Source organism: Cephus cinctus, unplaced genomic scaffold (genome assembly GCF_000341935.2).
Source record: "Cephus cinctus unplaced genomic scaffold, Ccin1 Ccin1_scaffold0330, whole genome shotgun sequence".
Classification (NCBI taxonomy): domain Eukaryota; kingdom Metazoa; phylum Arthropoda; class Insecta; order Hymenoptera; family Cephidae; genus Cephus; species Cephus cinctus.
In genome coordinates this window covers 1,115,578-1,127,112 of record NW_014333027.1, presented here as the reverse complement: position 1 = coordinate 1,127,112, position 11,535 = coordinate 1,115,578, and the positions used below count along the sequence as shown (strand labels likewise).

The window sequence follows — 11,535 nt, the reverse complement described above, 5'->3', positions numbered from 1 at the left end:
AGCTTATGCTCACGATCCACTTCAGTCAGGGATAGGAATGCCTAGGCGTAGACTGCGTGCCGCCCATGCCGCCAGTCTCTGCAAGATAGAATGGTTTGGTATCAGAAAGCCCGACAGAACTTGCTTCCACCTATGTGTATAATACGCATCTATACACTCTCATAGCCAATCGCGATCGCTTGTTGATTGTAGAAATATTTTTGCATCTTTGACGCGTTATACTTGAACGGTATCACAAACGATGATTAATTGTTACTGTATGCTACGTCATAGGCAGATTGGGTTATTCGCTTCAATGGAACCAGGAACTTGTTTCTTAAGATCATTATATATAATATATGCATATACAGATGCACGTGCGAGCATGCGTGCACTTTGGATCGCGCGTGCTGACCGATGTTTTTTCTTAATAATTTTATCGACGCTGAATAAGAGACGCAGAGATGGAGATAACGTTATTAAAATTGTATTTAAAAATTCTAGCTGGGAATAACGATTAAAAGAGGAAACGAGATGAGTATTTCAATTGCACATGGTACGAACGATAGTTTTGATCGGTCAATCTTTTTGATCTCGATCTAACTGGATAACCATTCGATTGGCGAGCAATGACGTCAATACTCGACAATGTTAAGTAAGCCTGGGAATCGTAGGTAGGAGCGCGCGCTCACGTGTATTACATCGAGACGTTACCAATTCGCGCGGTAAACATGTGTTTTTCAGTGAGGTTAGGAATTCTTCATCGTAAAGCTATAACGAACCTCGTATTGAGATCGGAAAGAATTTTCGTGTTCGTGTAGGAAATTTTTGTTGAAAAAACAAAAGTGAACTTAGTCAATAGATGGCGCGAAAGCGTTTAGACGCTTTCACTGAAAATGGTCGGCTAGGAGAAAAATAAAATAATCTGTTACGCGGATTAAAATAAAAGCATTAAAAAAATAGCGATGTTCTTCTCTGCTCGTAAGAACGGACGTGTAGCGGCTATAGGATATTGACCCATTAACGACCTAATAAGAATGAATTGTCAATTGTGCGTGGATTCTGCGTCTGCATTCGCGATAACTTACAATACGTTAATTAGCTCCTCGCGAAGCCCGTTATGAACTTCGGACGTTGTACTGTAAAATTACTTTAAAGTGATCGATATATATATTTTTTTTCTAAAGACATTAAATTGCTGTCGCGCGTATCACTTTGCTCCCGTCAGCAGCACGCATCGATCCTCTTCTTGTCGCAAATTTACACTCGGAGACACGCCACGGTAAATATTATTACAATGAAATGACAAAACGGCCTGCAGCTGACACTTTTTCGATTACGTATAACACGGTGATCAGCTGTTCGATATAATACACTTTTTTTTCCTATGGCGTAAACATTGTATACAGGTATAGTGCACACTGAATGATCGCTTTATGTTTATTATAATTAAGATAAATACAGTGATGTATATTACTTGCTGTTTCTCGACAGCCAACCATTCACGATATTTTTTTTCGGATAACGATTCGGATTGGTCCAAACTTTTGCTACGAGATAAAGAAGAAAAGAAAGAAAGCGAAACATAGGCAGTTATCGCCCACCGTTTTATCATTGTCGACAGGAGGCCTTGATGTAGAAAAGAAAAGAGAGGCAGTACGTTGTAATTAAGATCGCTGGTACGAAAGTTTCAATTTCTTTTTCTTCTTCTTTCATTAAACAATATACAGTCGTCTTTCTCAAATTTCGCTACACCCAAATGGATGTTTCTTCTTGGTTGAGAAATTTGTGGCGACTGGCGACTGTATGCGTCTATTAATTTTTTATTTATGTTATATGCTACTCCGTAACGATGTCATTAACTGTAAGGGGGAATGGTTACAAAGATAAAGGGATGCTGGATATAATAAAAAAAATTTTGGAAAAGATCGTATTGGATTTCCGGAACTACGCGAAAGTAGTTGTAACAGACGCAAGTTGGAAGAAGCGGGAAAATTAGAAATTTTAAATTTCGACTATTATATTGATTGTAAAAATGAAAACCTCTGTTAAACCAGATAGTAGTGAAAACAATGATAAATAGTATTTGAGAAATTATTGGTTTTTGAATTGCTCATTTTTTTGGGGGATTTCTCATACTTCCCTTAGCTTCACCTCGATTCGCCGTAACGTTAAATTTCGCAAGTTGTAATAAACAAGTAACATGTCACCCTAGAATACTGTACGGGATCGCCTCTAGTGTAAAAGCCATCTCCTCGTATCAATTATAATTAGACCAAAATTTTAACTAACGTTTATGACATTTAAGTCCACGCGGATTCTCAAAATTTCCTTGCCAAGCATTTCGAAGCTCGAAGATTTTTGTACAATGGAACTTCGAGAGAAACCCACGTATAAATATTGTACTAAGCGAACCGCAATCGTTAAACGTGAACAGACTAATTAAAATATTCGATTCTCCAGTTAGCTTGCGCGATGAGGATATATCTTTATTATTTTTTATTCTTTTTCTTTCTTTTTTCTTCAACTCATCATTACTGTCCCTGATTATAATGGTCTTACACGTTTACGCGCACACGCACTCGTTGTTGAGATGTATACGTAAAAATATCGAAATTTCAACGATCAGATCTATGGGAATACATTACCTATAGTAAACTATATACAAATATCTAAAAATTTGGCAACGACTTCTGCATGCAGATTTGATTATACATTTGACGAATCAACGATTAATTTTACGAGACAGTTCTCACGGCATAGTGTTGCATACATTTATAGACTTTCACGATAATAATTTTCAACTTTCTGCAGTCAATATTGTCAAACGGCACTGGTAAGATTCTGTGCTGTTTTATGGATAAATAACACACGAAATAATGTGAACGAATATAGAAACATAAAGTTAAGCGTAGATATTTGTGTGTAATCGCATGGTATTATCGCGATCATGTGTAAAAAGTACAAGAGACTCGAAAACATAGTCCTCCTTGTTTCTCTTTTTTTTTTTAGAAAATGTAAAAATACAGGCAACGAATAACAAGGAAAATCTACGCTGTTAACAATACCCTTCGTCGTTACAAACAGGGTTCCAATTTATAATTAAGTAAAGCTCATTCGGCTGTCTGCATACAAGGACACGCGCTACACAATCATCTCTACAATCCTACACGTATCGTTCGACCAAAAAGCAGACAACAGCATTGCTTGATGCCATAAAAATATTGTGGTACGAGGAAACGATATCAATAGAATCCTTATCTAACGAAATAAACAATATTAATAGCTACACAAGTGTCTAACGTAATATCAAAGTAATTAAATAATAGAAAAGAAAATCTAGAAAGCAGTCTCGCTGCTATGTCAGTGAATTTGCTGCTATAAGTGTAGCTGTGCTTAGTGTAAATACAAAAACAAAAATATAAGAAATGTCATCACCAGGCTGGCAAAAAAAAATTAACCCCCAAAAAAAACACTTTTCTCTCGGGTGCTTGTGACGATCCTTCTTGAATCATCCGTGGACACCTCGAGATCCTCTAAATTCACAGGAAAAAAGTTGCTGGTCTCGTTAAGAACACCTGTACCGCTAAAAAGCAGTGCTCCTACTCAGGTACGCGTTTAATAGGCGGGACGTTCATTTTATGTAACTGACAATCAGTGAACAATTCCACCGTTGATGCTGTCGAGAAGTTTCACGGAACGGATTCAGTGTTTTTTTAATCAGAGCACAGAAAAAATATATGGGGTAGATGAGGTGGGAGAAGCTTATATTATCCTGGCACTGCCCTCTTTGCGTTCACTATCCCTACTATAAGAGGGAGCTGATAATAATAATAGACTCTCAGCACATTTGAAATTTCCCGTGGAAAAAAAAAATTAAAAAATTGCCGGGTTTGATAAATTCGTATTTCCTTTGGCACCTGTTGCGCTAACGATTATTCAAGAACATTGGAACTGTTGTTACTATTATTACTACTAGTATTGTCGTTGCGGCGCTGCAATCGTTCCGGATGCGAACACGCCAACTGACTGAAATCACGAACCACATCGTTGAAAGTTTCATCCCCGGTAACGCCAATGTCCGAATCTTTCATCTCTTCGTTTAGCAGTCCCAGTCGTAGCCTAATTAAAGAGAAAGAAAGTATTAGAATTTGGAATATTAATAACAAATTTTTAAAAGAATACATACAGCGTGACGATATCCGCATTTGCTTCTTTCACAGCAATTGACAGCGGTTTTACACCACTTTCATCTTGTATATGTTGATCCGCACGGTGCTTCAGTAATAAGCATACTTGGGCTGTGTGTCCTATAGATTATAAAAATAATTTGTATAATTACGAATTACTACAGTTCGTAAGTAAAACAGTATTTAGAATATTATTCACCTAATTCTGTAGCTAAGTACAATGGTGTCTTGCCCTCAATATCCTGACAATTGATTCGTGCGCCGTTTAATAGAAGATACTCGCACGACATTACAGAGCCCTATATTTAATAAAGATTAATTAAAAATAAAAAAAAATATGAGTAATCTCTGTACACGATAAAAAAAATATTTACGCTTATGATAGCCTGATGCAAAGCACTGCGTCCTCTGTCATTAACATTCGCCCATAATTTATCAGCGCCGTTCGCCAGCGCGGCGCACATAACCGGAAGATTATGAGCTGCAGCAGCTTTGTACAGTAACATTTCCGGATGTAGATTCTCAATATCCTCCTCCTCCTCAAACTCCTCATCTTCCCCAGCTGTAGAGTCCTGATCCGAGCTCAATTCCAAGCTACCTTCAATGGTCGGTTTCGGTAAATCACAGCCAAACATTAGAACGTCAGATTCCTGAACTTTTTCCCTCTTAATCTTCTCTGTTCCAGTGTCCTTGCTCTCATTAATATCACACGCTTCAATATTCATACTAACATTCAACGAATCACTACTCTTTTCAGATATATCACTCTCACAGTTACTTTCAGTGTCATGGATATCGCTCTTATCTTGTGTTTCAATAACGTGGTGATCCTGGGACTTTTTATCAGTAAAAGATTCCAGAGAGTCACTTGTTTTCTGATTTTTGTTTTCATTAATATCACTGTGCGCACGGGTTAATATTTTGCCATACAAAGTAGATTCATTCTTCAAATCCAGATTAGCACTGTCTTCGGAACTCAGCGAATTCTGCTCAGCTAATTTCGACTTTTCAACAAAATTAAGACTCTCGATTGATGTATCTTTACTGTCATCTGACCCTGTAGAATGACGCGTTTCCTTGACGGAAGTCAATGTCAGAGTTTTGTTACGACTTAACGTGTCCATCTTATCGCGACTCCTTGGTCGTCTGCGCAGTTTCCGCACACTCCACTTTCGGAAGTGCATAGATTCCCGGCTTGTGTGCTGGTCCGCATTTTTCACGGATGATAAAGGCTTCACGAACTTCCGGTCTACATACTTAGCCTTTATCCAGGCCTCGCGAATATTTCTGTATATAAATGAGAAGAATTACCTACTAATACTAGAGTTTTGTGCGCATCAGCATGTGTTATGGATTTTATACGCACGCGTTACACTTCGCTGTTGCTCTAGTTATGTCTGGAGGTATTGGCAGAGCTTCATAGACATTATTAACAACGGTATTGCCAAGCTCTGCCATGACTTTCAGTATCTCTGGCTCCCAATCGTCCAGCGTTAAGGACCTAACTTTGCTATAGTGGACACCAAGACTTCTATGCACCCCTGAGCATTCTGCGGGAGATAAAAAACAATGTATCATAATACGTAATGTATCGTAACATCAGTAAAGATAATGGCATATCGTCTTGTATTAAAAAACATGATAAGATAACTCACCTATGCAAAGAGTGATACCTAAATTAATGCTAGCCCATTTCGGATTAGCGCCACCACAATCGCAACACACATCATTCCCTGGTATTTTTAATAATTGCTCCCAAACTCTGAAAATATACACGCGATGCTTCAATAATTATACGTTTATTCAATATATTATAACATACTAGTACTTTAATAACAAAATGAATTTATACCTAGATTTGGGTTTAGGTAAAGGTCGAAGTGGACCTTTACTATCTCGAATATGTGACTGAAGAGTATTAGCATTAGATCCAGTACTCATACCCCTTTGAATGGCAGCTCCAATGGCCTGTTGCATAGCTGTAACCCAAGCTAAGTACATTTCCTCACTATCAGCTTGAAGCATGTGACTTCTGTGAAATAAAAAAATCCTGAGAATTGACTCTGCAGATATACTGAGGAGTCTCAAAGATTGTTAAGGCTGTGTAAAGTTGACATATTAAGATTAGTGCGTTCTTAGTACACCATTAATCTTATCGCTTTTACACAGACGGCAAGTTATCTTATCGATATATAACTTTTTTTTCTACAACTCACTTTGTTGGGCTGAGAACCTCAAAGCAATTTCTTCTCTCGCAATCCACGACTGGCTTAACGGTGCACAAACGTAAATCTTCCTCCATTATGGTATAGTCATCCTCACCAATCCGTTTTCTGTAGACCAATTGATGGTCCTTAAGACAGAACCATCTACGGTTCCATGTTTTAAATGCGTTACTCGTCCTCTTAAATAAATATCCCTCCATTTTTGGATTGCCTGGAGTTGGTGACGGCACCAAGTCGCGATTTGTCACGTAAATGTGTCGATTTTCCATTTCCTTTTCGAGTTTCGCCGAGTCCCCGCGCATCCTGACCAAATCGTCGCTGAGTCCTTTCAGAAAAGGATCAAGATCTTGTGCCAAATCACTACCTTGATGATAATAAGTGAAGCAGGCGTGCATGTAGCTCAGTAATGTTCCCAAGATCTCGTGACGCTTTCTCGCCTGAAGCATCGTCAGCACGTGGACGTAATCCAGTGCGGTGTGACGAAAGCAGGACCTCGTCGCTGAGAGTATATTAGAAGTCTCTTCATATTCTGCAGGCCGTGATTTTGGCACTTGGGAATTTTTATTCAGCGCAAGATCTAGATCGGTTGATATTTTTTCAAAATAATGTCGCGATTCCTTTACTCTTTTTATGTCACTGTTAGAACAGAAAAACGTGAAGATTCCTTCTATGTTATACGGATTAAAATTTAGTCCTTATTTAGTGTTGTTACTTTAGTATAATGCCAGGTTGTTTTACACTATAAGAATTTCTCTGCGCAAAAGCTTATCGTGTACTGAGGCTCAAAATATGACGGATAGGTTGCGATGGTATTGCATGACGTAAGTATATTCTTCGTCATACATATATATACACGTCAATAACGGATAATGTATCAATTCTACTGAATGTGGAAGTGGGATAAGCGAGTCTCACATGAGTAGCAGGTGTTCATCTTTATTTAGTCATAATGGTGAAATTAGATTGTGTGGATCAAATATTCAAATAAATTTTAATGTTAGAATTCTTTAAAGGTATTCCACATTGAAACTGACAAAGGTAATTGGTGTATATTAATATAATATATAAGATTTGGTTTTGGGTAAGAAATATGTTATTAACGTGTTACTTACCCCTTTATGAAAGAACTGAGATCCTTGACGACAGTCCTGGATGCCTGATCTAACAAGATCGTGTGAAACTTGTTCATTTCTTGTAATGCATGAATGAGTTTGTTTAAAAAGGCCATTATTTCTGAATCATCATTAAAATAAATGGACAAATCCCACAGGCTATTAGCAAATTGACTGAAAATAAAGTTCAGTTCAAATGTTAGATATTATATCATGTTATGGACATCAGAAAATATAAAAATAATCAATATATCAATAGAATAGCTAAAATTTAATTGATTCAAATACCCGTATTACACAATGAGAAGAATGAAATAACATTACCAAAAATAATCTTGCTGTGTTTAGGATCACACATTTTTATGAGTATTCTTAACTCTAGGGGTAATATATGCAGAACCGAATACAATGGCTTATGATAGTATATCATTGTGTTCCACATGGGAATCTGAATATGAGTCATCCTGTTTGACAATAGTAATTTGTCCATGTTTCCTGCCCTCTGTCTACAGTATAGTAAAACACTACAGTATTACAATATATGTGCAGCATTCCTGACATAGCTTGTAACTAACATAATTGTCAAATTAACTAGCCTGATGACAACCTGAGGTAAAGACAAAATGCAAGTATACTTGTATTGCTTAGTGCATGCGAGATTATTTTTGATACATAATATTATATTTGACAAATATGGAATTTGTAATATATCAAATATATATGTATGTATACACAGATAACTATACACAACATTGTGTCAGACATTTAAATAATAAAATTAATAAATAAATATACGATTATTATAATGTCATTAAAAAATATACCTCTGCTGCCCCACATATGCTTTTCCAGCATCAATCATTGAACTGCAATTTTTCAACACCTGGAAAAATATATATAATACTATGAACCTACAGTACTACACGTAACATCAATAGATAGCATTCTGGACATCGTTTACAAATATTCGAAGGTTGTGTACACAAATTAAAATACATCTCTGCTTCAGTAAATATTGAAACATCTAAAAGTAATATCAAAAATTTAATATTTGTTAATAACATAGATATGAAGTACCTTTTCCAGCTTTTGTTCTAATTGATCAGTGTTATTTTCAACCTCCTCAATGCAAGCCCTAAAATTAATTAAACAAACATGTTAACGATATTCATTCCTGTAAATAAAACATATTTATAACAACAATGCAATATGTCATTATTCAGTGCAATATTGTTCAGACAAAAAATATTGATAAACAGAAGATAAATCTATATTGTTATACAAACACGAAGCCTGATGAATTTTTTTACAATCTTTTAATGGGGCATGAAGCTGTAATTGAAATGTACACGACAGGAGGACAAAGGACATTATTATTAGTGTACATATGTTTTAATGGAAGACATGGATACGCGGGTTGCATTATACCAAATGGAATCGGATTAAATACTTTAGGCAATTGAATTCGGATATAAGAAGAAACAAAAGTATAACAAAGCAGAGTGAAATGAATTAGAAAGTACATAGTACGACTTACCGAAATTTTGGCGTATCCCGTAGACATTCTTCAAACTCTATGATCGCCTTCATTTTGAGGATTTTCGATTCTCACAGAAATTGAAAGTTTTCTTTTACACGAGATATACAGATTGGTTATTGTACGACATTTTTCATCAAACGCAGTAACGATTGATTGAAATAATTAAGAAAAGGAAAAGCTTTCACGGAGGACAACACGTTCCCCACTCTCCTGTCAAACGTAACTGAATGAATTTAGACGTTTTAGTTTCAGTCTAGGTAACTTATTATTATGGATGACTTTATTCAACTGAGTTCAACAGTTTTAATAGTTTCTAGATTTTTTATCGGTATTAGGTAAATAAACGAATTTCAATTAATTTAATGCTTAAACCTTGTTCAAATTTATTACTATTGAAATAAAAATGTCTCAATATGTATTTAAATAGCTGAGAAGGATCATTAATGTTATTAAAAATTGTGGTGGCAGACCTGCGCGATAACGGTAGAAATGAATGATTTCACTGCAACTTCATAGCGATTGCCATGCTTTATTTATTATTGCCTTCCACAATATAATAAATTGTATAAGGTTATATTGCCAGAGTATATTTAAATATTTTAAAAGATTAATAATATTTAAGAAGACAGTATCAAGGTATGGAGGAAATTGTTATTTACATGATTTTATTATTAATCTATGTATTTCTTGTGTATCAACATAGTATGGTTAATCAAATCATGTTGGTTTTTTCTTCCAGGCTCCTGTAAACGCATTACATATTATATTAAATAATTATAGACATCTGATATTGCCGTGAATTGACAATGTTAATTTCAAGGTGTTTCTTACGCATCAATGCACTGCGTGCAACTACAGTGACACCATTACCTCATGTACAAACACGTGACAATTGGACTAGTAGGAGACCAAGTGCAATTGTAAATGAAAATGAAGTATTTGGAGATGTAGAGCACTCTCCAAAAATTAATATTCGAAACAGAGGTTTAAATGTTAAAAGGCAGAAACAAAATCATGTTGAAGCAAGAAGCGAAACAGAATCTACTAGTGACAAAACTTTGGATGAAGGATTACCTCATTTTCAAAAACTAGATCAGGATAACAACATAATACCGTATGTGTGTATTTTACATATTAACAATGGAATCATTCATTTTATTTTAACTTTCAATTGTCTTACTTTCAGATCATTAATGATACAAATTAAATCTCGCAAAGCACGGACTAAAGTTGACCAAATCCTTCTTGAAGGCCATCGTCAAATTAAGGATGCTCTTGATGCTGGCATGATACCTGAAATAATTATTTTCAGTAGAAAAACAGACCTTATGAATTTGCCGTTGCCACACGAAGGGATAAAGATATACAAAGTTCCATACAAATCTATTCAGTTATGGTCCAATTTAACCACAACACCTGGTCTTATGGGTAATAGAAAAGACCACAAATTATATCACTGAAAAACAAATATCTCATTTTTTGTCTCTTTTCAATATATCGTTTTTTGTAACAGGAATTTTCAAAACACCCAATTTAGATGACAGGGAATCTATTCCAGGAGCAATACCGCTAACAATAATTTGTGACAACGTGCGAGAACCAGGAAATTTAGGTTCCATTCTAAGAGCTGCTCTCGGTGTTGGATGTCATAAAGTTATTTTAACAAAAGGTAGAAAACGCAATTATTACACGACAATAGCAGCAGATTATACGATTTCCTACAATCAAAAACAAAAAATGCATATACATTTACAGGGTGCGTTGATCTATGGGAGCCTAAAGTCCTAAGAAGTGCAGCAGGTGCTCATTTTCGTTTGTTAATCAAAAAAGCAGAAAGGTGGGAAGACATCGAGTCGCTGATTGATACGGATGCAAATGTTTTTATCGCTGATAACATTGTAAACATGAAAAGTAATGCAGATGAATTGGATTCGAAAATAAAAAGCGAGATGCCATCGGAGGAAACGAGCATCAACGAAGATGATGACAACGTGAAAACTATAAATCCGCAAGAGGGTCAATCATTGTCGGTGTCATCAGAGTTCATTCAACCCCGAAATACAAATTCTCGAATATTAAGGGATATTATTAATAGTCTACCACTGTTACCTTATTACGCAATGAATTACACACAAAAACACAACATCCTGATAATTGGTGGAGAAACAGAAGGTATAAGTTACAATTCATACCGATTCACTAAATTGCAAAATGGCGTCCGCGTAAATATACCACTAACTGCGGGAGTCGACAGTTTAAATACAGGAATGGCATTAGGTATAGTGGCTTTCGAAGTAAAAAGACAATATATAATTGGAGGTAATTCCAATAAATAAATAAATATTAATACAGTCTACCCAGTGTATTTTAAATAACTACTCTCCACATGAGACCTACGCAGTATGCTTCCATTGTCAGCAGTAAAATAATTTAAAGGGAAATTCAATTCATATTTAGCATAACAACAACGCCAATAGATTTCGAATCAA

The 11,535-nt window shown here is 35.8% G+C and overlaps 2 protein-coding genes across 3 annotated transcripts; one reads left to right on the top strand and one right to left on the bottom strand.

Annotated features, from left to right (window-relative positions):
- Nucleotides 1-1,391: 1,391 nt before the first annotated feature.
- On the bottom strand, nucleotides 1,392-9,284 carry LOC107266924 (arf-GAP with coiled-coil, ANK repeat and PH domain-containing protein 2). 2 transcript variants are annotated; one of them, XM_015737970.2, is made up of 12 exons: nucleotides 9,044-9,284; nucleotides 8,584-8,641; nucleotides 8,331-8,389; nucleotides 7,507-7,680; nucleotides 6,386-7,030; nucleotides 6,022-6,201; nucleotides 5,825-5,931; nucleotides 5,536-5,719; nucleotides 4,544-5,456; nucleotides 4,369-4,468; nucleotides 4,169-4,289; nucleotides 1,392-4,101 (listed from the first exon to the last, which is right to left on the bottom strand). In XM_015737970.2, the coding sequence occupies exons 1-12, from the start codon at nucleotides 9,094-9,096 to the stop codon at nucleotides 3,915-3,917; spliced, it is 2,781 nt and encodes a 926-aa protein (XP_015593456.1). In that variant the 5' UTR covers nucleotides 9,097-9,284; the 3' UTR covers nucleotides 1,392-3,914. The 2 variants fall into 2 exon arrangements, with proteins under 2 accessions (XP_015593456.1, XP_024939571.1); XM_025083803.1 differs by lacking the exons at nucleotides 8,331-8,389; nucleotides 8,584-8,641.
- A 251-nt stretch (nucleotides 9,285-9,535) lies between these two features.
- On the top strand, nucleotides 9,536-11,402 carry LOC107266985 (rRNA methyltransferase 3, mitochondrial). Its single transcript, XM_015738111.2, has 5 exons — nucleotides 9,536-9,682; nucleotides 9,786-10,160; nucleotides 10,233-10,474; nucleotides 10,560-10,715; nucleotides 10,802-11,402. Exons 2-5 carry the CDS (start codon nucleotides 9,853-9,855, stop codon nucleotides 11,380-11,382), a joined length of 1,287 nt encoding a protein of 428 aa, XP_015593597.1. The 5' UTR covers nucleotides 9,536-9,682; nucleotides 9,786-9,852; the 3' UTR covers nucleotides 11,383-11,402.
- Nucleotides 11,403-11,535: the final 133 nt, after the last annotated feature.

Bases quoted from the DNA above. Each gene is read 5' to 3' on its own strand.
- LOC107266924 (XM_015737970.2), bottom strand. From the start codon at position 9,096: ATGAAGGCGATCATAGAGTTTGAAGAATGTCTACGGGATACGCCAAAA. The intron at 8,642-9,043 runs GTAAGTCGTACT...AATTAATTTTAG, and splicing joins CGGGATACGCCAAAATTTCG to GGCTTGCATTGAGGAGGTTG. The intron at 7,031-7,506 runs GTAAGTAACACG...CTGTTCTAACAG, and splicing joins CTCAGTTCTTTCATAAAGGG to TGACATAAAAAGAGTAAAGG.
- LOC107266985 (XM_015738111.2), top strand. From the start codon at position 9,853: ATGTTAATTTCAAGGTGTTTCTTACGCATCAATGCACTGCGTGCAACT. The intron at 10,475-10,559 runs GTAATAGAAAAG...TTTTTGTAACAG, and splicing joins CACAACACCTGGTCTTATGG to GAATTTTCAAAACACCCAAT. The intron at 10,716-10,801 runs GTAGAAAACGCA...ATACATTTACAG, and splicing joins TAAAGTTATTTTAACAAAAG to GGTGCGTTGATCTATGGGAG.